Source organism: Sciurus vulgaris, assembly GCF_902686455.1.
Source record: "Sciurus vulgaris genome assembly, chromosome: 16".
Taxonomy (NCBI): domain Eukaryota; kingdom Metazoa; phylum Chordata; class Mammalia; order Rodentia; family Sciuridae; genus Sciurus; species Sciurus vulgaris.
The window spans coordinates 50,894,178-50,921,425 of record NC_136477.1 but is presented as its reverse complement, the minus strand read 5'-3'; the positions used below and the strand labels follow the sequence as shown (position 1 = coordinate 50,921,425).

The 27,248-nt window shown below is 44.9% G+C and overlaps 1 protein-coding gene across 1 annotated transcript in view; it reads left to right on the top strand.

Annotated features, from left to right (window-relative positions):
- Positions 1 to 27,248, top strand: part of CACNA2D3 (calcium voltage-gated channel auxiliary subunit alpha2delta 3) — an 871,596-nt gene that overhangs the window by 668,842 nt on the left and 175,506 nt on the right. The window contains 8 exon segments of the mRNA XM_079115690.1: positions 1,761 to 1,844; positions 9,432 to 9,503; positions 9,775 to 9,836; positions 11,276 to 11,343; positions 16,266 to 16,311; positions 16,447 to 16,544; positions 19,278 to 19,371; positions 22,415 to 22,510. Coding sequence (XP_078971816.1) covers positions 1,761 to 1,844; positions 9,432 to 9,503; positions 9,775 to 9,836; positions 11,276 to 11,343; positions 16,266 to 16,311; positions 16,447 to 16,544; positions 19,278 to 19,371; positions 22,415 to 22,510 — 620 coding nt within the window.

Sequence of the window (27,248 nt, the reverse complement as noted above, 5' to 3'; positions counted from 1 at the left end):
AGATAGGGGCTGTGTGGGTTTCTGAGGTGCCAATAACTGTCAGAAATGGTTCTGGCGAAATGGGAAATGGCAGAGGTCCAGAACGACTGACTGACTCCAGCTGCCCAAGGGGGTGGTCCTGAATCTTAGCATCTCATGCCCCTCCCTCATCACTCCCGCCCAGGCCAGCTTCTCCCACTGACCTCCCATTCCTCCTCAGAGAGGAGCCAAGCCTGGCTCTCTGAAGGCCAGGGCTTCCACACCCATAAGAACTTTCCATAACAGGATTCAACCTGCTATCACTTACAGCAGCTTCTGAGGGAGCCACTTCCCTTCCTCATCATCCGGAGTGGATCTGATGTCATCATGGTGACCATGAGTGTGTGTTCATTGGACACCTTAGAGAGGGGACTGGAAGGGTGGTTGCTGGGGTGGTGAGAGCCCACTGCCCTTGGAGGCAGGTAGGGTGGCCTTTCTGGGGCCTGGTGGGGAGGGTGACCTTCCAGAGATAGCATAGGGTCCTGAAATGCAGTGACAAGGAAGAAGAATGTGGAAAAACGTCTGGCCCTATTAGTACCACAGTGTCTCAAGAGCCCCCCTTCTAGCCACTACCCCTTACATTCCACAGGGGGACCTGGTTAGACTTGTTCAGTTCTATATATTGGCAATGCTTTCCCTTCCTGTCTGGGTGCCTTCAGCTACTGCACCCACAAGAGCCAATCAGTGTCCAAAATGGCAACCTGTGGCTTTGGGGCCCTAAAATACTTAGACAAACCCTGCATCTCAGAGTGTTGTCATTCAATCAGAAGATGACCAATCTGGAGACAGAGACAAAAACAAAAAAGAAAACAGAATAATCACAAATATATAATATATGTACATATTCCCAGTATACTATTAGTCCTATCATCTGAAATCATAAAGGGGTTGCTTATACTTAACCTGCAGCAGAGGGCAGACTTTGCTACCTTATAAACACCCCAACAACCAACATTAAAGGTCTAAAGACGCATGAAGGTCCAGACACAAGAATGTCCGGTTGATAAAATGGTAGGTTGGCAGGGTGACTAACACCAGTGATTTAGGAGGGAAACAAAAACCACTTCCCCAGTTATTAATGCACTCATCAGCTTCTCCAGAGAAATTCCCTAATGACCACTAAATCTGGCAACAATTCCCAGTACCCACATCTCTTCCAGGCGAAGTAGCCGCACTTAGTTCAGCGCCATGGTGGTGGCCAGGGTGCTAGCAAATGGAAGATATTGTGTGTTTGCAAAATGTCACCAGGATGTGGAGTCCAACTCCAGCATTGAAGACTGGTGTCTTTTCTTCCCACCCAGGGAGTTTGGGGATAAATTTGAGACTGAAGGATTATAAAGCATATGGGTAGCTCTAGATTTGGGTAGATGTTCGTTAAGAAGTCCTTTCAAGTGTCATGAAGTGGGTGAGAAGCTTTGGAATAGAGGAGAAGTGTCTCCCCACTCCATATACACCCCATCCAAGGAGGGGACGCCTCTGGTATTTGTAACAGAGGAGTCCGCTAGGTAAATTCATATCAAGCAAAGAGTTGGCTTTTGTATTCCCTGGCTTGGAGAAAATGTTCAGAGTAGTCTGGGCTTGACATCCCTGCCATTACAACCCTGAGGACTGTCAACCTGCAGGGCTTCTCTGGGACACCTGTTCCATCTGGTCAACAGGACTTGGAGGATAAAGTTTGCCCTGGCTAATGATTTCATGGAGATTTTTTTTTCTCTTTTTCTCTCTCTTCTCCCTAATGCTAGTATGAAGAAGGCAAGAAGCGAAGGAAACCTAATTATAGCAGCGTCGACCTGTCCGAGGTGGAGTGGGAAGACCGAGATGATGTGGTAAGTGACTTGTTTTGAAGCCCCCTGGGGAGAGAGCTCTGTTGACTTGAGGCTGTCCCAGAAGCTGGATAAGAGACTCACCAGAGGGATGTGGAGACAATGGATCCTTTTACCATGTTTGGGGTGTTAGAACTTTCCTGCTGGTTCATTGGACCAACTCAGACAGGTCAGCTACCCCACTGCTTGAGCAGTCTGATAGCACGCCCTTGGTGGACTCTGGTTCCCTCTGCTGCTGATAAATCCAGTCTTCTGCCCAGGGCACTTGATGGCACCTGCCATCTCCAGTGAGGCCCAGCTGAGCAACAGGAGACCCTGTCCACTGCAAAGTCAGGGTGCTTGCAGGCCAACCAGACAGGCTCTTGGGTCACCAGAATCCACCTGTCGGGACCTCGTGGACTCTGTCCTTGTCTTTGAAGAGCCCCCCAGGGTTTTACAGGCCCGCTTTCCTCCTGCGTGGTTACCCCCCCCCCTTTTCCCAGGTATCCCTGGTCTCTCTCACTGCTTACCCCAGATACACTGCAAGAGCACACTGGGCTTCCTCCCCCCAACACAGACAGCCTGGTCCTGGATCAAAAGTTTTCCTTGTACCTCTGCCTCACCCCATCAAGTCTTGTTCCTCTCTCAATGGATCAGATTTGCTAGACATGGCTGCCTTGGTGTGAACCCCAGCCAACTTTTCCTAATTCAGTCGTAGCTTCCCAGGTCTTCCCATCGGAGGCCTTCCCCATCACTTTCTCATATGGTGACTCTTTTCTCTGCCCTGCTGTCCCGGTTCTGTGTGGGGTCCTTTCTTAAGCTTCATCGTTGACTTAGCATCCCGTCCTTCTCCCACTCTGTCCTGCCTTCTGTAGCAATGTGGAAGAGAACCCTTCGAAAGCCCAGGCTGGGTTCTGACTGCCTTCCAGAAGCAGGCCAGGCCCTCCTTTTCACATCCTCTGCTCCCTAGACTGCCTCAGCTAGCAGAGATGTCCGATATTCTTCCTCCCCTCTAAAACATAAATCATGTCTGTTTTAGAAATCTAACCTATTTCCCTCTCCATCTATACTAAGTCTAGTCCCTACATTCAGACAAAATAACCCTGCCAGGTGATAAGAGCTCCTTCCTCACCACCACACACCTTTTCCCACATGCCAGGGGGCTGACATCACGTCAGTTCAGAGACCTGGTAGAGTTTGAGATCTTCCTGTTCCTTACACATTGTTGCCAGGAAGCTGCCAGATTCTTTGGATTTTATGACATCCCATGTGTGCACCCCACTTTAGTAGTGCTGAGGATACAGACTGCCAGGGATCCATGCCTGCATTTGTGGCTGGCTGTTTGTCTCCAGTGAGTGACTATGACCTCTGCCCTTCAGGGTTATTCTTGTTCATTGTAGAATTTTCCCCAATAAAATGAGATGACGATGATAGTTCCTGCTACCATTTTGAAAGCTAGAAAGGTGCTTACACGGCTGTGTGGACAGGTGGGCATTCTGAGCAGCAGCCATGGCTGGTAGTATTCTCATTATGGTCATTAACCCTCTGGTGACCCTCTCATGAATCAACGCCCTGTGGACTTAGAGTTTCTAATTTGTCTCATGAGTCTTTGAAGAATACTGTCCACTGTGGTGGTGGTTTTTTCTTTTTCCTTCTATCTTTACACTTGCCATTGCTTGAGTATGGATTTATTTCGACCTCATCAGATTCTTTTGCTTTTTCTCCCAGAAGTCTTGAATCTTACCAACATGCTTCCCAGCTCCATCATCTTTTCCATTTTAATCAACATGGAAGGCAGACTTGATTATTTTCATGCTTACTTCAGAATCCCACACTTGACTGGGCTTGCTGTAATCATCTACATACCCCAGAAAAATGTCAGTGAGCTGCTATCTCCTTTCTCTAATCCCGGTTCAGAAAAGCTTTTCATCTCCTCATTCCATGTCACTAAAGCTGCAGGCATTGGTTTCCCAATTGGCTGCTCTTAGACTCCCCACATCTCATGCCAGTCCTGTGTCTTCTTTTTGCATAAATTGGTCTCCAGTTAACTCATTGGTTCAGGACTTTTTGTCTTGTCAACTTGGGAACATGGTACATTTATAATGTGAATTCCTTCGCCATCAGCAAGTTTGACTTGGGAGATCCCAAGCCAACATTTCTCCCTTAGAGATTTGCACCCTAGTGACTGGGGAAGTTTGGAAGCTATATGAAGCATCTTTGGGAAGTCTTCACAGAACCCTACTTGTCTACATGCTGGTCTAGATCTAGAAAAGTCATACAAGCAGAGCCCTCTGAGGAAGAAGCAGTAGATTCTGCCCAGCTACAGAAAACTTGGAAGGAGAATTATACCATTCTTGGACAACTAGGCTCTTGTTGAATTTAATGACCACATTTATAGCATAGACCCTGCAGACTTCCAAAAATGATGTAAGATCACATATACTGTTAAGCATGTGCAAAATAGACTAGCTAAAATTAAAATAATAAAAGAAGAGGGAAAAAAACCATGCTGAATGGTATGAATGGGACTTCTGTCCCAATTTATGGGATGAGTTAGGTGCTGGGTTAACAATACAGTAAGTAGGACAGATCTTTGGGGGACCTGTGAGTCAGCAGGGGACCTTGAGACACACATGGTCCAATCTGAATCACCAGTGAGGATTACCTCTGAAAGGAAAAATTATCTTTAGTGTTTATCCTTTGGTTATAAATTCCCAGACATGGCTGAAGAAATTAAGGATGATCCTGGTGGTTTTTTTTTTTTTTTCCAGATTACATTTTAGTCATTACCAACATTTCCACAGTGAACATAATTATTTCTATAAATAGAGAAAACTCAAATAAGTAGTAATAGCTACCATATATAGCTATGTGCCAGTGCTGTTCTAAGTACCACGGATGTGCGAACTCATGTTTTTCTCATAGCAATCCTAGGAAGTAGGTGTGTCTGCCATCTCCATTTGACAGGTAAGGAAACTGAGGCAGAGAGTTGTTGCAGTAGTCTCAGGGCACATAGTGTGGATTCCAGCTCAGGCAGTCAAGTGCCCAAAGTTGTGCTGATGGTGTGAATGTACCACAGAGAGAACCCTTGAGTCTTGAGTCCTTGAAGACTCTGTTTCAGTGCCTCCAAGCAGATGGGTTCTTGTCCCCTGATGAGTGCAGAGAATATGGGGAGGACCTTGTACACTGTGGCTGTTAGACAATGTTTGTCTGCATGGTATTATGAATATTGCCCCATGGATTCTGCCTGAAATTCCTTCTGCTGTGTCAGAACTCTCTTTCTCCTGTCCCCTAGTCAACCCACATTTCTTCTTACCATGATGACTCCCATGCAAAGTTCCCCAGAGGTCTTTTTTTTTCCCCAAAGTCCCGTAAACCTCTTCCCTTGGGACATAATTCCGAGATCTTCAGCCACGTATATTGCGTTCTTCTATACACTCTCTCCAGTGTCTCTGCAGCTCATGTTTGAGCCCTGGTCCCCCAAACCAAGCCTACCCTAGGTGCCCAGGTTGATGCATGAGGAGGCAGTTCTGTGGTAGAGGCGCCCGGTGCCCCTCCATGTATGTGTCCCTGTGCTGGCTGAATACTTGCTTGAGAATGACAGAGCTATTTATCCACTGCATCTCCCTTCCCTTTAATCTGTCAGCCTGGCCAGGTGGCATGTCATTAGGGGCTGGGAAGTGCAGGCTGCCTATGCACTGGGAAGGGCGAGGCTCCTGTTCTGATGTGGACAAGGAACCACCATTAGGAAGACGAGCTATCATTATGTAATTACACACAGAATCTAAGGTGGCCATTGGCTCTCCAAGAAAGAGCTACTGAGCTCTGCCTGGGAGGGAAGAGCAGCAGGCTCACAATGGAACCTCAGCACATCTGTAATGTGCTGTTAGGAAAATGGGTGCTGTGGCAGGTGTGGAATCTGCTTCAGCTTCAGGCTTGCAGGTAGGAGAGGCAGATTCCCCAGCAACTCTGGAGAAGGACTTCAGAACTGGATAGCAAAGGGTGGATCCCAGTCTGGGGAAACTGGTCATGCAACCAGTTTACCATTCTGGTGAGGGTTTTAACTGTGGTCACACACGGTGAGAGATGCTTTAATGCCCACTATATCATCACAGTTGCAAGTGACTGCCATCTGATAGGAAAAAATGAAGCTACCCTGTGTCATTGATGTCCTCATTTGCCTTTGACTATGTGTTAAGCTGAACATTAGTGCATGAGATTTTTAATGACTACATAATATGCTCACATATGGAAAGACCAAAATTTTATTTGGCAATTTTTCTCTGCCAGGACATTTTAATTTTTCCAGTTGTGCCCTGGTGGAAATTCAGAGACAGTGGCAAGTTCAAAGGATATTCAGACAACTCTGAGTAGCACCATCAATCATGCTTTTCCTGCCCTTAGTGGGAGCTGACTGTGTTGCTGCTTTTTCTTGGGCTGGGGGCAGGTACCAGGGATTGAACTGGGGACACTCAACCACTGAGCCACATCCTCAGCCCCCTTTTGTATTTTATTTGGAGACAGGATCTCACTGAGTTGCTTAGGGCCTCACTTTTGCTGAGCCTGGTCTTGAACTGGCGATCTTCCTCCCTCAGCCTCCCAAGCCACTGGGATTACAGGCGTGCACCATCATGCCCAGCTCCCCATCACTCTTGCCTATGTCCTGGGTGCCAGAGCCCTCTTGGAACACAGGGATGCCATTGACTTACCATGTGATTCTGGTCCCCTTCTCAAGCCTCAGCATCCTCGGATAGAAAAAGGACATATCGAGACCACATCAGCCTTCATTGTGGTATTCTCACGGGCAGTCTACTGAAAATCTGCCAAACCCCCTTTCCTCCTCTGGCAATAAGGAAAGAAAAGCAGGTTTCCAACAACCTTGGATTACAGTACTTGGAGCTTATGGAAGAACCTACTGGGAAGTTAAAACCACAGACTAGGGAATGATCAATTTTTAAAACTTTTCTTTGATTAAAAAAAATCTAGGAATAATAATTCATACTTCTTATATAAATGCCAAAAAATTTAATTTTGCCCAAGTACTTTTTCTCCTGATTTGAGAAGCAGAGGTTAAGAGTTTGGGCTCAAACTTGGACAAGTTTCTTAACTCCAGTCTCCGGTTTTCCATATGTCAAACAGGGATAATAATTACCTTAAAAGACAATGAAACAAGTTTTTTCTTGGGCAGTTGGGTACCAGGGATTGAACTCAGGGGCACTCGACCACTCAGCCACATCCCTAGCCCTATTTTATATTTTCTTTAGAGACAGGATCTCACTGGGTTGCTTAGCACCTTGCTTTTGCTGAGGCTGGCTTTGAACTTGTGATCCTCATGCCTCAGCCTCCTGAGCCACTGGGATTATAGGTGTGCACCACCCTGCCTGGAAATTTTGCAGGTTTTAAAAATGGAACCCAATACACAGTGCTCAGGAAACAGTTTCTATCAGTAATGTGTGCTCCATAAGAATGTGATGACCACAGCTTTTAACAGCACCATAGGATCCGTGTGGTCTGGAAATCTTTGCTCAGGGACACTTTTGACAGAATGAAGGATAGCTGAAGAAATTGAGCCGTAGAGAGGTCAGAGGACAGCTGGGATGTGTCAGTGGCAAAATCTGAACCTTGCTGTCCTGGGTTAGCTCTCTCTTTCTCAGTCTGTGTCAACTTGCAGGTGGCCAAAAGCAGCCATTTTCTATCTGGGGAGTTAGGGATGAGGTCACCAAATCCATGTGGTGGTTATTGAGCAGCAAAGAAAAGCAATGAAACCTGCTGAAACAGGAGATGTGGAGGACACCATCTGTGTAAGATGTATTTCTTATATGGTTCATAGTCGGAAAAGTTTGAAAGGCAGTGGGTTAGAGCTTGAGCATTTGTGTCAATCAAACTGGCTCTTGTAAACTATTGCAAGGTGTCTAACACAGTGAGAACGAGGAAGAGGAAATCTGCTGGTAATGACTATGGGGAATAGTTAGCATTTATTGAGCACTTAGCACATACCAGGCACTCTTCTAAATACCAACCCATTTAATCCTCACTACAACTTTATGGGATGGGAGCTGTCATGAGTTCCATTTTTCAGAAGGGGAAACTGAGGCATGGACAAGGTAAGTGATTTGCCCCAGATCATGAAGTTCTGGCTCCATGGTCCATTTCTAAACTTTAGTCCTGTTGTGTCTCACCACTGCATATTCATTAAGTATAACCTGTTTTCATGATTGTTTTTAAAAGAGCAGGACTAGACTAAGAAAGCCTCCGTGAGCCTGACCTTGGACCCTCACAGACCCTCTGAGATTGTTCTGTGCTACTGGGAGTGGGGGTGCTGCTGTGCAGAGGGACTTACCTAATCTCTAACTTGCCTGGGGAATGTGAGAGGAGAAGGTCCCAAATGGCTTTAGGCAGGCAACCAGAGAGAGAAGAAATGAAAACCACGTTAAAGATAAATCGAGGCGTTCTTAAAAGTTAGAAAGTAGACTTAATTAGGACCAGCTCTCCCCGTCCAAAACCACAAAAGTTAAAAATGGGAAAATATTTCCAGAAATGCCCATTATGTGTTGTTAAAAAATATCTAGAGTCAAATATATGTTTTATTTTATACATGCCTCCAGCTAAAAATTATGCTTTCACTCTCTCACACAGAAGATGGGAATGTGAACCCAAATCTAGACAGCCCCGAATCAAATTTAGGTGGCTTGCAAGCGTCGCAGTTTTCTATCAGCCAGATCTCACTCAAACTCCTCAAAGGGGAAAAGAGGGGAAAGGATAAAGGACCGGGGTTCCGTCTGGGAAAGAGGTTTTCCTGACGGGCTGTGGCTTGTCAGTTTTTGCTCCTGTTCCATTAAATGGCCTTGCCTGTCAGGTCCCGTTGGTGCCCAGGACGGCACATCTTTCATCCCGGCGTCTGCTATCCTCCTCTGAACTCCTGGAAGGGCCACACGTAATTAGATGAGGTCAGCCAGGGGTGGGGGAGGACAGCCAGGCTCTCTGTTCCTAGATGGGACCTCCAAAAACCAGAGACGGGGTTGCCCCCATTCACTGTGCTGTCAGCAAGGCCATTAATTGACTGAGATTTCTCAGCAAGCATTTGAAGATGATTCATGCTATAAAAAGCTAATCCCTCTCTTCCAAATGATTGGTCTTTTGTGCTTTGATTTTTTTTTTTTTTTCTTAAACTACTGTATAGGAAAATGTCTTTAACTTGATGATCTTTTGAAAAATAATGTCTTCATGACAATTCAGTACCCTTTGTGAAAATGTGACTTGGCCCCAGGGACACTCTCGCATGAGTGTTTTAGGGGATTGCTGAGAGTTCATTCTCTGGCTCTCTCGGGATGAACCTTCATGGCAGGGGCTCTTTTGTTCTTGTCCAGAGGTTCACTGCAGCACCCCAAATTGAAGTTGAAAGTCATTTATTTATTAATGTTGGTCTTTCTCTCACTGTATGAGGGTATTTGTCCTGCCCGCAATATGCTGCCCAACTTGCAGAAGCACCCCAGGCTGAATGGGAATCTCATCTCTGTTTTGCACAAGCCACCAAATGTGCTCAAACCAAGGATGTGAGTTGTGCACAACCCAGGGAAGAACTAACACCCAGATTTCCTTTTATCCTCTTAGTTAAGAAACGCCATGGTGAATCGAAAGACGGGCAAGTTTTCTATGGAGGTGAAGAAGACAGTGGACAAAGGGGTACATTTTTCTCAAACATTCTTGCTGCTTAATTTAAAACAAACCGCTGTGAAAAAAAAAATTAGCTATGAAAGCTCTATCTGGAATAAATATCTTTCGCCGAGATCATTTTTCTCTTGTCTTTACTTATCTCAGTCGAGATTCATGTAATACCGTTAACCTGATCATAGTGTGTCCATTTATTTTTATTGATTTCTGAAAAAACGTCACCTAGCTGACTAACCGTGTTTTTCTTTTCTCTACGACTTTTTTTTTTCTTCTTTCAATCTAGAAACGGGTTTTGGTGATGACAAATGACTACTATTATACAGACATCAAGGGTACCCCTTTCAGGTAGAGCTGACCATAATACATGGACATTCCATCAGACCCATCAGTGTGTTTGTACAAAACCTGCTGACGCTCGCTCTCAGAGCTCATCATCTGAAGATAACAAACACCCTGCCGAAAGGCTGGAAAGAGTGAGGAAGGGGCTTTTCCCAGGCTGCTTGGTCTTTATTTTCCAGAAGGGGGAAGATGGTTCAGGCTCACCCAGGAGAACTCACTAATTTGTCATGGCTTTGCATTTCATTATGGAGCAAAAAAAAAAAAAAAAAAAAGCTTTGGGGTTTCTCATGAAGGGTGGAGACCAGTTCAGAGGGGTTATCAACGTCCTCAACCATCTAACGTGCTGCCTCCTGGGTCCTGTTTTGCCTTCAATTCTCATGACCAAAAGACAATCCTTCAAACCCAGAGGTAGCATCTCATCCCTACATGTTGTGCTTCTGTTTTGACTTCTCTGAACTGTCCCCCTGTGCTTGTCTACCTTTGAATCCCGTTGTCCCTCTGTAACAGTCCTGGAAAAAATTGGTTTTGCCTCATTGCCTGCTTTCAGATGCATATGTAGCCTTCTAAAGTTGTCCACCACTATTAACTTAGTGTTGTGACACATTTTGTAAAAGGAAAAAAAGAATCATTTCATGAGTGCTGTTTCCTTTTCCTGCAATGGTCTCTGGCAGACTAAGGAGAGAGTTTACTGACTCTATAGAGTAATCTGAAAAATAAGTTCCAGCATCACTGTCACATACTGCCAAGGATCAAGGGCGGGTTCCATGTGGAACCAGAGCAATCAGGGAACACATGAGCCGCTAAGCGAGCGTGCCAAATGAAGAGACTGTGTTTCTAAAACAGAGTCTCTGACTTTAGGCAAAAACAGAAAGTTGCTTAAATCAAGCCAGGGGGAATGTGGAAAGTTCACTGGCCTCAGGAGAGGCCTGGGAGCAGAAGCCCACAACCCAATCATGTAGCCGCCCATAGCAGGAATGGGGATTTTTCTTTTTGTGAGAAAGGGTCGATTTTCCCTAGTCCCAAACTCTCAGGTTCTGAGAAGACCCATCTCTGGCTGAATGTAGGACCTTGGGTGTAAGGTGGTAGTAAGGATCAGGGTGCATGGCCCTTGTGTGGCCCTCGGGATGACATTCAAGAGAAGGACTCGCCGCAGGGGTGAGCTGTTGGCCACACGTTTTGAAAACACCAGTGGGGCCGATTGCTGCTGGCATTTCCAATCAGAAATGGCTTTGAAGCAGCTGTTCAAACCTAAGAAAAACCAACACCCACTATAATCAGTGAGGTTTTTGAAAGTAAACTGTTGGAAAAATTGTTTACAGAACATGAAATAGAAATGTGAAAATGGAAAATTAAAAAAAAAAAAATTTTTTTTTTTAAATGTTAGCCCGCAAGTCTATTCCAGTCAATGCCATGGACTTCAAGGTCTGCTTTGTTTCTCTGCACAGTTTAGGTGTAGCGCTCTCCAGAGGCCATGGGAAGTACTTCTTTCGGGGGAACGTGACCATCGAGGAAGGTAACGTGCCTCTGCCTTGGCTAGTCTTGTTCTGTGGTGTCGGGGGGAGGGTCGGGAGCCAGCTACAAGTTAGCTGAGGAACTTGTTCACGGTCCAAACCTCTGCCTAATCCCTTGGGCATTTGACTCAAACCCTTGCTCACTGGATGCTACCTTTTTTGCCAAAATCGCCTAGATTTCAGAATGGTGGGAACCCCATATAGTGGTGGCCTTCCTTATGACTGAATTTCTCTATATTTTAATTCACAAAGTTGTCAGGGCAGCTCATAGGGATCATTCGCCAGCTATATTTTATATAAAGATCAGTACCAGGAGAAATACAGATGAATGCCAAAACTCCAGCCCTGATTGGCTGGTGGGGGCGGGGGCATGAAAACAAAGGTCTGTTGCAATTAAGCCACCGATTTCACTTGTGTTTCGTGGCAGCCCTGGCCCAAAGGCAAATGTGAACCATTGGAATGATTTACAGATGCAGAGAGAGGAAGTAGCACCTTGTGGTTCTCAGAACTTCCCGTCTCCATAAAGCAGCAGCGCATGGTGACTCCCAGTAAACAGTAGCAGCTGTCGCAACTCTGTAAACTGTAAAATCGCTGCTGCCACGCACATACTGTCCTTTTCATCTCCCAACAACCTGCTCGTTCCGAAAACGTTTCCTTTCCCATTATCAAGATTATGCAGGGAGGGCTGGACATGGACTCTGGAGGGCTCTGCTCCCTGAGTGACCTTGAGCAAGTCACTTGCCTAGTATGGCCATCAGGCCTTGCATCTTCACAGAGGAATTGGACTAGACCAGCATGGTTTCTGGGTGTCCCAGGGATGGCCAGGAATAGGAAGGTCAGTGAAAAGCCAAGTTTTAATGGGTTAGAACTGTGAACAAATGAATGTGGTAAATTTCTCATGTGGACAATGGAGAAGGAGTGAGGAATGAGAGGACAGTCCCCAAGGCTTCAAGTTCCATAGGTGGCTTTCTGGTTTACTGCTCATTGTCCCTGTGATGTTCCCAGGTGTTGGTTTTCGTCTCCCTGCTGATCATGAGAACTTATGGAATGAAAGACTGGAATAGAGAGCTCACTGAGAACTGGGCAGAACCCAGCTTGTGCCCACCACAGAGATAACTGTATGGACTCTTGTTTTAGTCAGCTTTTTCATGGCTGTGACTGAAAAACCTGACCAGCACAATTTGTAGAGGAGGAAAAGTTTATTTGAGGGCTCACAGTTTCAGAGGTCTCAGTCCACAGAGCAGTCTCTGTCCCTCAGGGCTGGAGCTGAGGCTGAGTGTCATGGCGGAAGAGTTGGTGGAGGGAAGCCTCTCACATAATCAGGAAGCAGAGAGAGACTCCATTCTCCGTATAAAAAACACATACCCCAAAGCCACACCCCCAATGACACACCTCCTTCAGCCACATCCTCCCTGCCTTCAGTTATCACTCAGTTAATCCCTATCAGGGGATCAATTCACTGATTGGGTGAAGGCTCTTTTAGCCCAAACATTTCTCCTCTGAACCTTCTTGCATTGTCTCAACATGAACTTTTGGGGGACACCTCACATCCAAACCATAATACCTCTCTTCCCAGAGACTCCCAGGAGAAAATAGGCAACTTTGTCACTTGGGCAAGATACCCTAAGAAGTATTCTCACTGTATTTTAACTTCTAGAATTTTCTAGTTCTGTGAACTATGTATGGCTCTCTGGCCATCACTGCCCACCAAGCACAAAAATTCATATCTGAGCCATCTGAGGTCAAGCTGAGACAACAACTCACAGTCAGGACTACTGGAGAGGTCGCTAATGGACAACTTGGCTCTGATGTGTCCCCTTAGTCACTCTGCAATACATGAGCCTGGCCCTCCCTCGCTTTCTCCCTTCTCACTCCCTCCCTCCCTGTCCTCTCCCTCTCTCCCATCTCCCCATCCTCACATATGCACAGTTGTTTTGCATTGTCTTTTGGATCATTTTGGGGGTCTCTATCTTGTTCCTGTATGTTCCACAGCTGTTGATCTAAGCGGACACAGAGAGGATTTCAGAGCTAACTATAACCACCATGCAAGAAATTAGTCTGAATCCTCCTCCGCAAGGGAGAGAGTGTCTGGTTATCCACACAAATGAGGTCAGATCTTCCTCTCTCTGTGGGTCCTCTGTAAATACAAGGACTGACAATCCTGCCAACTTGGCTGAGTAACAGACCCCAAGAAAGCTACTTCCCCTCAGGGTGATTAGGAGAGGGTCTCATAACCTCCAAGAGCCATAGCATGACCATTGTTCTCTTCTGTTCTTGGAGAGGGAAGGAGTTCCTTGGACATGGCAACCACAGTTGAATAGGTTCTTCAAGAAGAAACACTTCCCTGTAGAACATAGGGATTTTCCATATGCCCTGCCAAAGCCAGAGATTCTACCAAGATGGTGACTAGGTGGACTTGGCTCAAAAGTTTAAGAGGTCATGACTGCAGCTGAAGGTATGCACTGTGGTCCACCTGTTAAAACACTGTCTCTTCTGAATCTCCTTGGGCACTTTTTTATCTTTTATGTGTACGGTACCCAAAAGGTGTTTTAACAAATTACAGCTTATGCTGTGACTGTTGGCAGTAGCAATCATCAGCAGATAGGATGTTGCCAGAACTGAAATCAGAAGTGAGGGAATTAGAGAACAATGGAATTTCCTCAGTGCCTAGGAACTCAGAGAAAAAGCTGTAAAAAAGATCTTCCCTCAGGGTCTCACCTGTAGGTCCTGTGAAAGGTAGCTAGAGAGGGCTTTGAGGCTGAAAATGGGCTGAACTGAAACTAGAAAAATAAAATAGAGCTGGGCAAGGTGGTGAACCCCTGTCATCCTAGCAGCTTGGGAAGCTGAGGCAGGAGGGTCTCGAGTTCAAAGTCAGCCTCAGCAACTTAGCAAATGCCCTAAGCAACTTAGTGAGACTCTGTCTGAAAATAGAAAATAAAAAGAGCTGGGGATGTGGCGTAGTAGCTAAGCATCCCTAGGTTCAATCTCCAGTACAAAAAATAATAATAATAAAATAAAAAGAAATAGAATTGACATCCTTAAGTCAATATTCCAGTAAGGGATGGTTCCCCCGTCGGGGCCTTTGCCCCTGTTATGCCTTCAAGAAGATGCTCCCTGCTGTCTGTACACATCTTTCCCTTTCCTCCTTCAGATTCTGCTTCAAGGTCACTCTCTCTGGGAAGCCTTCCATAATCACCACAATCAAAAAAGAGACTCTCTCTCTCTTAATCCTTGCAACCTGTGACCCTCCCTACCCTGCCCTGTGTTTTCCTTTCCTTCATATCCCTGACTATACCAACTGACATGCTGTAGATTTTAATTTCAATTTCATCTACTTATTTTTTTACTGTTACTAAAAATTAAAAATCATGAAGGCAGTGATTTTTGTTTCATTCCATGATATAGTCTCAGGGCCTAGAATAGCATCTGGTATAGAGTGGATTCTTAGTAAATATATTGAAGGGAGGAAGAAAGGAAGGGAGGTTGTCTGGATGGCTGTATTATCCTAGGGATGGATTACCATCCCATTTAACTATCCTGTGGAGTTCATGAGTTATGTGATATTACCTGTGACACACAGTTGATATAAATCAGAGTTGATATGACATTCCCAAAGTGTGTGTTAGAGCCTGATGTTCAGTCTTATTTATTCCTCCCTTCCTAAAAATTGAGTGGGATTATGCAACAATAGGTCTAGTATTGCACTGTTTATTTTCTGCATATGTATTTGAGAAACTGGAGACCTGAGTGTGGTGAGATACTGTTGGTCATTTGGGAAATGGCTTCCTGAAACAGGTTCTGAGCATCATCGGAATGCCTGAGTGAATGTCACTCAGAAGTGTATGTCTGCTGATGGCCCATTGAAATCAAGGCATCTTGAAGATGCAAATAAAAACAGCAACTTCCCAATGTGTCTTAGCCCATTTCCTGTTGCTATAAAAGAATACCTGAGGCCAGGTGATCTTTATAAAGTAAAAAGGTTTATTTAGCTCACAGTTTTGGAGACTGAAAGTCCAAGTTAGATGGACTCCTTTGAGGAGGGCCTTCTGGCTGTGTCATAACATGGCAGAGAACATAGGGATTTTCTCTATGCAGTTGAGGCATCTGTGCACAAGAAGAAGCAAGAGAGAGGAGGGATCAGGCTCAGGCTTTGCTCCTGTGGGAACTAACCCCGTCCTGTGAGAACTACATTATAATCCCTCTGAGGGTGGTGTTCAAATGATCTAATCACCTTTCACTAGGCTCCACCTCTCAATGTCAGTGCTCTGGGGGCCAAGCCTCTAGCACATGCACCAGTCTGGAGCATTCTATAAAAACTTCCAGATTCCCTGCAAACCCCAGCACCCCTAACTACCTTCCTAGACGTATGACTCACTTTTACTTAGGATTCTGTAACAACTAGCAATTTTTGCTGGTCAAAAAGAGTTGAGTATTGACCATTTCATATCATTCAACCTATAATTTTACCCTCACAAGTAGCCATCAGTTAGGGACTATTATCATTCCTGCTTTGCTCATGAAGAAACAGACATTTAGAAAATAAAGTAACCTGCTAACATCACAGAGGAGTTAAATGGCCTAGGCCAGTTCCCAACTCAGAACTGCCTGGGACTCCAGAGTCAGTGTTTGTAACCATCCTGTTAAGCTTCCCTCCTGGGACTCACTTTAAGGCTTTAAGTTTCCCCTGGGGTATGTGGCCAGGGAAGGTCGCAGTACTGGCAGAGCAAAGTGGAGATTAGAAGAGAGTTGCCTGGAAAAGTTCTCAAACTTGTCCCCTTTGTCTGGAATCCCTGTTCCTGGACACCTTTGGGAGTTAATGCCTACACTTTACCCACCCTACAGCCTTCCCCTAAAATCTTTGAAGCACCCACGAGGATGAGAGGGAACTGTGCTTACTTATTAGCCTTTTCTCCTTGACCTCCAGGCCTGCATGATTTGGAACACCCGGATGTGTCCTTGGCAGACGAATGGTAAGAATGCAACAGTCCTTCATCTTCACCGGGCATCGGTATCTGTTGCTTTCTTTGAGGTCTAGTTGTTTTGTCTTGGTTCAGAGACAAAGGAAGAAGCTGTGAATATTCCTATGCTCTTGTTCACGTCCTCAGGTCCTACTGCAACACTGACCTGCACCCGGAGCACCGTCACCTATCGCAGCTGGACGCCATCAAGCTCTACCTCAAAGGCAAAGAGCCCCTGCTGCAATGTGAGTTCGCTTTCAAAGGCCAGCTGCGCGCATGCGTGGGTGTGAGTGGGGCGAGTCGGAACTCCAAACCATTGCTTGCCTCAGTTCTCAGCGAAGCGTGGTTTTGGCAGACTCTCAGTCACCTTAAACCCAACCAAAGATCTGTTTTCCCTAGGAACAGGAGGAAGATTATAATTTAGTGAGAGTCACATAGTTCCTAATCCTGGTTCGACCCTTTGCATTGGGTTTGTCTCCACAACTGAATGGGATGGGAATGTCACAGCTGCGAGGGGACAGTAAAGATTGGCTCGTCTCCTGCAAGTCCATAATGCAGGTCTCTGGCTGTCTGAGAGTGTGGTTATGACCCACCCCTGTCTCCTGTCATGGCGACTGGGTGCTCTCCTTCCTCTCCTCCACCAGGTGTCCTCTGGGGAGCTCAGGGGGTAAGAAATGGACAGTGACTGTGCCCAAGAGGCACTGAAGAGCAGCAGCAGGTCTGGATGGTCCCCCAAGAGAGGAGCAGACCCTCTAAAATCCCAAGATAGTCCCAGCAGCTGCAGTATGGGTGGGAAGATTCCCCTCTCCAAATAAGCATGGCACCTGCTCCCTGTCTGACAAACATCCTTTATTCAATGATGTGAAAAGCACATGACACGTGTCGTCTCAGGGGATCACCACAGCAATGCATGAGAGTTGTAATTAGGTGATCCAGAGACTAAACCACACAGATGGAATGGATTTTTGGGGGAGGGATGTGCTCTGGTAAGGAAAGGATCAGGTGAACCTCAGATGAGTTCAGTTTTTCATTTCATTTGAATTTTTAATGATATATTTTAAAAACCCAAAAGCATAGAGATAATATGAAAAGTGTATTTTTTAGTTGCTAGTCAGCTTCTTAATATTTTGCTCTATTTGCTTGAGGCATTTTTCATTTTAAAGGATTTTTAAAATTTGTTCTTTTTAGATACAGGATAGTAGAATGTATTTTGACATAGTATACAGACGTGGGGTAGAACTACCCATTCCTGTGGTTGTACATGATGTGGGGTTTCACTGGTCATGTATTCATACATGAACATAGGAAAGTTGACATACTTTTTGAGGAATTAAGCATTACTGATAATACTGAAGCCCCTGGATATCTTTGCCCTGCCCTGTCCTGTTTCCCTCCCAGAGAGAATGGCTTTTCCATATGTATTCATCACTTTCATGTAGTTTGTACTATTACTACATAGAAGGTTATTCATCAATAATATGAAGTATTATTTTCATTATTTTTTACATTAAATATTTATATAGATCTAAAATCCCAAATGCTCCAAATCTGAAACTTTTCAAGTACCAATGTGATGCCACAAGTAGAAAATTACATGTTATGAAACTTGGTTTCATTTGCAAGATTGTTTAAAAAAGTGACATAAAATTATATCCAGATTATTTGTATGAGGTGCACATCAAAGGTAAATGAATTTTATGTTTACACTTGGGTTCTGTTCCCAAGATATCTCATTAAGTGTATGCAAACATTTTAAAATCTCCCAAAAGCTGAAATCTGAAACACTTCGGGACCCAATCATTTCAGATAAGAGGTATTCAATCTGTATCTGTAATATATAGTATACTATTATATGAATCACTACATATAGTTATAATACATATAACATTTGCTTCTACTCATCATGTTTTTGAAATTCATTCATGTTGATCTTTTATCTCTATTGTGTTTGTCTGAATTATTATATGGAAATCCATTACATAACTGTACAATTTGTCCATTGTCTTTTACATGATGATTGAAGTTGATTCCAGTTTTTCTTTTAAGCCAAACTCCTTTATCTTTTTGGCCCCCAGCCCTGATGAGGACTGCATGCTCCCTGGGATTATTGGGTACTCTCCTTTGCAGAGGGATCAGAGAGTTCTAGAACACCCCACCCAGACTCATGATCTTCCTTTATTCCTTGACCTCTACCAAGACTCTTTTTGGATGTAGCTAGATAACCCTCTTTAAAATTCTTTAATGGAAGGAGTTAAAAATTAGATTCCCTAAAGCCATGAAGTCATGGTATTCTTTTCCAATCTTCCAACTTCCTGAAAGCAGGATGCTGAAAAATGGCAGACTGTAGTAGAAGATGCAGGCTGTCTTCTTGGGGAAGACAAGAGCCAGTTTTCTAAGGAGCACTGGCTTCCGGTCTCCAAGTCTGGGATTCAGCATACTGGTCCACGGAATGAACTCTGAGGTGGGGAGAGACAGCAGAACCTGCAGTGTGAAACAACCCAGCCTCTCAGCTTCCAAACACCTAGTCCAAATGCTTCACGGGCCCTGGTATTACTGGCATATCAGGTGTCTGAACTATTTTATATTTCAACTGTTGGGAAGTTAACGCATAAACAATGTACCCACAGTGTGAGTACTAAAAAGTAGCTCCAGATACTGCAAAATGAGCTATTGAGCGGGACACGGTGATGCACACCTGTAATCCCAGTGGCTTGGGAGGCTGAGGCAGGAGGATCACAAATTCAAAGTCAGCCTCAGAAAAAGTGAGGCACTAAGCAACTCAGTCTCTGAGTTGAGACCCAGATCTCTGAGACCCTGTCTCTAAATAAAATACAAAATAGGGCTGGGGGTGTGGCTCAGTGGTCGAGTGCCCCTGAGTTCAATCCCTGGTAACCTCCCCAAAAATGAGCTATTGAGCACCCTTCATGCCCCTCCTGGGTACCTGACCAAGGCCATCTTCTCTTCTGTCCCTCCTACAGGTGATAAAGAATTGATCCAAGAAGTTCTTTTTGATGCAGTGGTGAGTGCCCCCATTGAAGCCTACTGGACCAGCCTGGCCCTCAACAAATCTGAGTAAGTGGCTGCACGTGTCCCCATTTCCTCACCCGATGTCTCCAAAATATGGTTATGGTTTAAACAACTAAACTGTTTTAGGAGCCTGGTGTTAAAGTTCTTTAATTTTCCCCAAAGCTCCAAACCACAGGAGCTAGAGGAGATTAGCGGTGGGGGCTTGGACGGCGGGCTCCTGAGTTTGACGTGTAATTTGTTTGAGTTTTAACATTACATGAAATTCGGTATGCTGAGGTAGGGTGACACTTCCGAGAGGGAGGGAGTTGGAAGGGGCATCCGTTTCCTGCCTTGCCGGGGCTCCCTCCACTTCACAGACTTGAGAGAACTTGGGATCTGGGCCAGGCTAGGTTGTGAGTCGGGCAGGGAAAGGGCTCTATTTCAGTAGGGTGTCAGATATAACCCTGCGGTTTTATGTTTGAAGTGGAGGATGGGGAAAAGGAGGGAGGGAGTCAATGGTAGTTGACGTCAAAGACTAGGGTGAGAACTGCATTAGCAGCTTAGTATTTTCTTAATTTTTTACTATTATTTGAAATAGCCTTTGGAAGATTAAAAATAAGAGGAAAAGTCATTCCTTTTTCCTTAGTGTATGATACATTCCTTGGTTCTCTCCACTTTCTTATTCTTCATGAGTTTCTTGTTTTGTTTTATCTTTCCTTTTATCCCATCTGTCATTTTTATTCATTCATTCATTCATTTATCAGGTACTGAATGTCTCTGGTGTGCACTGAGCCAGGTGTTGGATTAATGGAGATGACCCAGATAGGTCAAGTCTTTGCCATCATGGTAGCAGTGGTGTCTATAATGTGCTGTGTGATTAAGAAACTGCAATAACTGCTTTGAAGAAAAAGTAAAAATGTGTAGATGATAACAAGACCTAGAGTGCAAGAAAGAAACAGATATGAGTTCATGAGTTGGAGTGCGTTCCAGGAGGTGCAAAGGCCCTGAGGTGGGTCAGTACTCGAGACATTTGAGAAATTTAAGGTCAACAGAGCTGAAATGTGGAGGGTAGGATGGACGATGTCAGAGGATGAGGCTGCAGAGGGACCAAGGAGTTCAGGACCTCGGGAATGGTAGGCAAGTTCGGGATTGTGGATACTCAGAGTATTGGAAAAATCATTGAAGGATTTTAAGAAAGAAAGGAATATGATCAGAAGCGCATTCTTTATAAAAGGATCTCTCAGCTAGGCATGGTGGTACATACCTGCAATCCCAGTAGTTCAGAAGGTTGAAGCAGGAGGATGGCAAGTTCAAAGCCAGTCTCAGTAACTTGGTGAGGTCCTGTCTCTAAATTAAAAATATCTTTAGTAAAGATTGGGAATGTTGCTCAGTGGTTAAATGCCCCTGGGTTCAATCCCCAGTACTGGAAAGAAAAAAAAAAAAATCTCTCACTGCTGCATGGAGACCAAAGTGTAATGGGGTAGGAACCATATAGTAAAGGCTCCCATAGGATTCCCAGGGATTTGACTTGGACCAGAGTAGTGAGCACAGACAGAAGAAGGTCACCAGTGGCCTATGGAAGACCCCCCCAGGACACAATGGTGGGTTTGTTGTTCGAGAGCAGGGAAGCTGAGCCATCAAGTTCATTCCTAGGTCTACATCTCTAGGGCCGGGATGGTGCTGTTTGCTGGAACAGGAGACATTGAGGGAGAAGTAGATTTGGTCTTCATGTGGCCGGTGTCCCTTCTAGACATGGACATTCAAAATCTCTGGAAGCCTCCCAAATGGAGATGTCAGGCAGGCAGTTCAACATGAGAGTCTGGATCTCCAAAGACAAACTGTCATTTTCATTGTATTTTGGAATGTCATCCTTACCTGTATGGATCTTGGAGGCTTGGAAGAAAATGAAGCTTTCCTGAGATATTTTTTTTTCCGCTCTGGCTAATATGGAAGTATTTCTTTCAGGCTCTCATGAAACTTGAAATCTTGGGCAAAGACTGCTGATTCATTTCTAACACATGCTAAAGATTTCTAAAATGGTAGTTTGATCTGTAGTCCACATCTGCAACTGATCGGATAACCCAGCTTTTCAATCTGGAGTAGGCTACAGGCAGAAACAAATGCATTGTGTTGGTTTTTATTTACCCCTTAAATACCTAAAGGTATTGGCCACCTCAACTACTGCCAAGTAACTGAATGATCTCATACTAAAGACAACGTGGATAATACTTTGGATCAAATTGCTCCCAGCAGCTAGGACAGAGAAGCAAACTTAATAATTGGCATTCTTTTCTTGCTTTGAGTATAGGATAAAATTTTGTTTGTAGAGAAAAGCAATTTGTTTTTTACATAGGAGAAATGTACATTGCAAATCTGCTGAAGAACATGCTCCAACATCTAGTTTGCCTTGGAAGTTGAAACACTGTGTTTAGTAAATTTTCAAGTTGATTTTCCTTATTAAGGCTGCATGGCACCCTGTGGGGCTATTGGAAGAAGTTGTTCTTTTATTTATCACTTTTGGGTTGGTGGTGAGAAGACCCATGCTCTGAGAGAAGTTATAAGTTGGTGACCCCAAAAACTTTGCAGAAATCAAAGCCTATTCCTACCATGTAGGATTCCAGGCTGTAGGATGCTGCAAACTTGGTTCAGTGGCTCGATTGTTTGTTCTCTGTCATAGCAGATTCCACTAATGGTCTCAAGACCAAGAATAGACCTGGTAGTACTGAGGCAAAAATCTACCCCTCAGTAGTTTTTTCTCTCCTTAAAGTCTTTCTCACCCTCAGGCTGCTCTCTCTGAACTTGAATCCAGAACTTGGAGATAAAGATGTGTTTATGGACAGAAGTGCATTTTTTCTCAGGCTCCTTATGTTGGCAGGGAGTTCTTCATTTATCCTGCAGGTATCAGCATGAAAGCTTTTGTCAGGGATCACAGTTTGCATTCTGGGCTTGGTACATGTGTGTGCACACCTGCCTGTGAGTCTATATGTTCTGTGAAAGGTCAGGTTTCCAAGCTGCTATTTGGGAAAACATTCTGTGAGTCTTGAAGTGCAAAAACCATTATCTCTTACTATCCAGAAGCAACTCCCTAACGTCTGCTGTTCTCTTTCAGAAATTCTGACAAGGGCGTAGAGGTGGCTTTTCTTGGCACCCGCACAGGCCTCTCAAGGATCAACCTGTTTGTTGGGGCTGAGCAGCTCACCAATCAGTAAGTAGGAGGACTCCTTTGCAGATGCCCAGAGAGCTCCTGAAATAGGAAATTCAGAGGAAAGATTCTTTCATTTCTTGATCCACCACTGGTACAAACAAACTTTGGGCCACCCTGCGCCTGCTCCGATTTCTCCTCTCTGTTCTACCATGGGGGCCTCAGTGCATGTGTTCACCTGCCGGCTGGCCCTTCCACAGCCCTTTGTTCCTCATGCTTATTGGCTTCTGTCCACCATCCTGGAGTTCTCTCCTGCCTGGTGAGTCATTTTAGAAATTGTGAGATGCCCCTGCTGCTGTGGGAAGCAGCCAGAGGGAGAAAGCACTGGTCTCCTGATGAATGGCTCCGAGGCCCTCAGCCGTTCTGCAGAGATGTTGAGGAATTCCTGGCCTGTGTCTCAAGTCTGTTGTCTGTTGGTGGGTTTATGTTTTAATAAACCTCTGTGCCTCTGTGCTTAGCATGAGGGACTGCAGAGTGCACACCCAGTGGTGGACTTTCTAGAGGCACTGGGGTTGACAATGTCTCATGGCACTTCTAAGAAGATCCCAGGGAATAGTGCGTTGAGAGTGTCTGAGTCCACTCTTCAGCCCCAGTGTCTTCAGAGAGCCACAGGCCCTTCACTCATCACATGGGTATTCCACCAGAACCATTAGATAGTCTGAAGCCATTTTTCATCCTACTAATAAATTCTCTCAATTTCTTTTGTCCATGGAAGAGGCATTAGTAGGCCAGGAACAAATGGAGCCTCAGATTCAAAGAGGGGGAATATACATGCAAATGAATGTGTGAGCTCAGAGGTTGCCAGGAAGCTTCACACACCCTGACCTTTGAGAAGGGTTAACCCATCTGGGGCCCAAGGAGGAGATGCTCCCTACCTCTCTAGCCCCAGTTCAGCAACACTGAATGTACCTCTGTTAGATGAGACCCTGACACCAACCAGAGTCTCACTTACAGAACCAAATCTGATAAATAGCAGACAGATCAATTTTTAAATGTTTTGGGAAGCCACCTTTGAACTCCCAACCCAGGGATTTACTTTCTCTGTATCTCACATTTATCTTTTATGAAGTTCACTATCATTGCAACTTGATTTTTTAAAGCTCCCTTTAGCCTGTTTTATTCCCTGCAGAAGTCTTTTTCCAGGGGATCAGTTCCTAGGAAAGACTAAAAGCACTGAGCTGCATATCACCTTCTTTAGGATCCAGAGAGCAAAAGGAGATACAGGACCAGGTCATCTAATGTTCAGGGAGGAAGGCTATTGCTGGTACCGAGATGACAACAAGCGAACAAGAAAAATAGTAACGACCAGGTGTGGTGGTGTATGCCAGTTATCTCAGCAACTCAGGAGCTGAGGCAGGAGGCTCACAGATTCAAAGCCAGCCTCAGCAACTTTGTGGGTGATGTAGTTCAATGGTTAAGCACCCTGGTTCAATCCCCTTCATTATCCCCCCCACTAAAAAACAACAAAAGCAACAACAACAATAGCAGCAACAAAACATGGCACCTTACAGTTCTGATGGCTGCACTCTTTTGATGGATTTGAAAGATGACAGGATCACACTTGAGAATCTGGAATGTGCATCTGACCCATCTTGCTTTATGAGTCTTCTTTCTGAAAAGTGAGGTCATGATCTCCTTTGATTATTATGAAGATCAAAAAAGAAAGCACACTCACACACACACACACACACACACACACACACACACACACAGGTACCATGGTACACACCCGTAATCCCAGCTTGGGAGGCTGAGGCAGGAGGATGGCAAGTTCAAGATCAACCTCAGCAATTTACTGAGAACCTTTCTCAAAATAAAAACTAAAAAGGGCTAGGCATGTAGCTTGGTGATAAAGCACCTCTAGATTCAATCCCAGTACCCAAAGCAATAAAAACAGAAAGGAAGGAAGGAAGGAAGGAAGGAAGGAAGGAAGGAAGGAAGGAAGGAAGGAAGGAAGGAAGGAAGGAAGGGAGCGAGGGAGGGAGGGAGGGAGGGAGGGAGGGAGCTGATATCTGCTTTAGGAAGCTAACAGTACTCATAACTCTCAGGTCTATTCTCTGTGGCATGGCTGGGACCCAGAATGCGAGCTCAGTGATTGACTGGGTGGATGAATAACTCTTCTATCTTTAAGAAATTCATCACAGTTTCATACAGTGCCATCTGCTGTCTTAGGGTCTTTTACCTGCCTGTCCTTCCCCATCCAATGGTATTCATTGAGATCCAGTGACTTGGATATATTCTCCAAACCAATGGCTAGAAAGATTTTTAGAATTTCTGGATTGTTTCAGCATTTGACAAGGGCATGACAGAAAGTGTTGGACAGAGGACTGGATCTTACAAATTTCACAGTCTGGAATTAACATGCACCACCACTAGTCTCTTGAACTAAGACCATGATTCCTGGCCCGGCCTTCTACATTTGGAAGTAGGTTGGTTATGTTCATGGCCTCTGTGACCTGACCATCATCCCCAACATATAACAGTGTAGTCTGTGGCTTCAGATGACCTCTCATTTCACCAGGCACATAGCATCTAGTGACATCAGCCTTCATGGTGTACTTATCAGTCTCCTCCACAGCCTGAAGTTTAAAAGAGGACTGCTTCACACTTCCCACTTGAACCACAGAGACCAAAAGGAACTCTTGGTCTTTAAGTACCCCCTACATTCTTTGAGGTCCTTTCCAGCTCGCAGCCCTTTCGCATATGGCGTACATGTTGTACTATCAGTGTCCTGGTAAGTAGGTCAACACTATCATTCCCATTTTGTAAATGAATAAATAAAGGCTCAGAGACCTAGTTATTCACCCAAGGTCACTGGGCTCTGCCTAGAACTGGACCTGCCTTAGGCAGCACCACAAGAGCCCCTGGAATCCAGAAGCAGGCTTTCCCCTTATTCGGAAGGATCTTTCCTTCTGAAGAATATTTGTGGGATTCTGCAGAATCAGATCTCTCCTTCCTGCTTCCTCTTGAATCACCACTTGGTAGTTGGCCAAGGCCTCCCAGGTTTTCGGGAAACACCAGAGCTGACAGAGACCAAGTGTCGTGGGCTCCTGCTTGCTGAGCTGGTCCAGCTTTCCAGACCTGTCTCCTGGCATCCCTGAAGGCTGACTGTCGCCATCCTACCTTCTAACCACACTATTATCTGATCTCCCGTGACTCTGGAAAAAGGCCCCAGCAGCAGCAGGAGTCACTGCTGCAGGAAAAGGGCCCCTGTCACCTGTGGCCATGTGCATTTCACCATCAAACAGACCCAGTGCGAGTGAACACACTTTCTGCTCAGATGTGGCTGGGCCCATAGTCAGTGTGGACAGCCACTGTTGATCCTGTTGTGGTCAGGACAGCAGAAGCTCCTCCCACCAGCTGTCCAAATCAGGTTCATGAAGGATCTCGTGTCTAAAGAAGAAATAACAGAGGTGAAATGTCAGGGGAAACCTGATGAGTTTTTTACGATGAAACTTGACCACTGAAGATAGCAGTACCTGGAGAATTATTTCTATTACACTGAGGCTGGACGTCTGGATCAGAGCACCTTCTCAGTTCGTCTTGGGACTCTGAAATTGGTCTTTGGAATGAGAGGAGAACACCTTCACCTAATTTTAAAAAAGGTTCTGGTTTCTGGAGAGGATACTGGCAATTGAGGTCAGTAAATGAATGTGAGAAGCTCTGCGTACCATTTGGGGGCTGCTATCACCCCCTCTAATTTCATAAAATTGTATGGCAGTATTCACACAGTAGACCATTTGCAAAGGAAGGTGACCTGGCTGCTGAGGGGATTCGGAAAAAAAAAAAAAAAGGAGGGGAGAGAGATATTATGCAGGAGAGATATAGGAAAATGGCTTTAATGTTCGAGCAGCTCTTCTCTGGATATGAAGTTTTATATACCCTGTGATCACTCAGCACATGTCGAGTGCCTTGACCTGGGAAGAAGAATAGAGTCTTGGCCTCTAGAGAAGAACTAGGCACAATAGTGCAACTAGCAGCGTGACAGATTTCAAAGCTCTCTGAGAATTTTGAGGTGAACTCCAAAGACATAGGCCTCCTCTTAGAGAAGTAGAGGTCCAGAGAACACCCTAAAATTACAGAATCCCACTCTAAATTAGGTGCCAAGTTCATGAAACCAGCTAGTTTTAACTTGGTGTAAAAAATTTCTCTCCATGTGATCCAACTCCATGCCGAAAACTGCTATAGGGAAAGTAGTCCCATTTCTGGTCCAACTGAGGGCCTTTTCCCCACCTACACATCATTCCCTGATTGGTCTCCTTTTCAGAAAGGTCCCTCCACAGGCTGGAAAAACCAGGCAGTCATTTTCACCCCTTGAGTTGTGCCCTATCAACCAAGATAAGGCTTCTGGAGAGTAAATGTGGCTTTCTGGAGGCAAGTCAAATCAGAAAACACACTTTGGGACCTCAGTACATCAGTCTCCTTTGTCCTGAGGGAATATGTCTCAGACCCTCAGTGGATACCTGAAACCATAGAGAATACCAAGTCCTGTGCACTATTTTTTTTTCTATGCATACATACATATGGTAAAGTTTAATTTATAAAATGCACACAGTAGGAGATTAACAATAACTAGCAGTAAACAGAACCATTATAGCAACCTATTATGATAGAAGTGACATGAATATGCTTTATCTCTCAAAATGTCTTATTGTACCACACTCGCCATTCTTTTGTGCTACTGTGAGATGACAGTGCCTTGGTAGTGAGATGAAGTGAGGCGAATGCAGAGGCCTGGGGA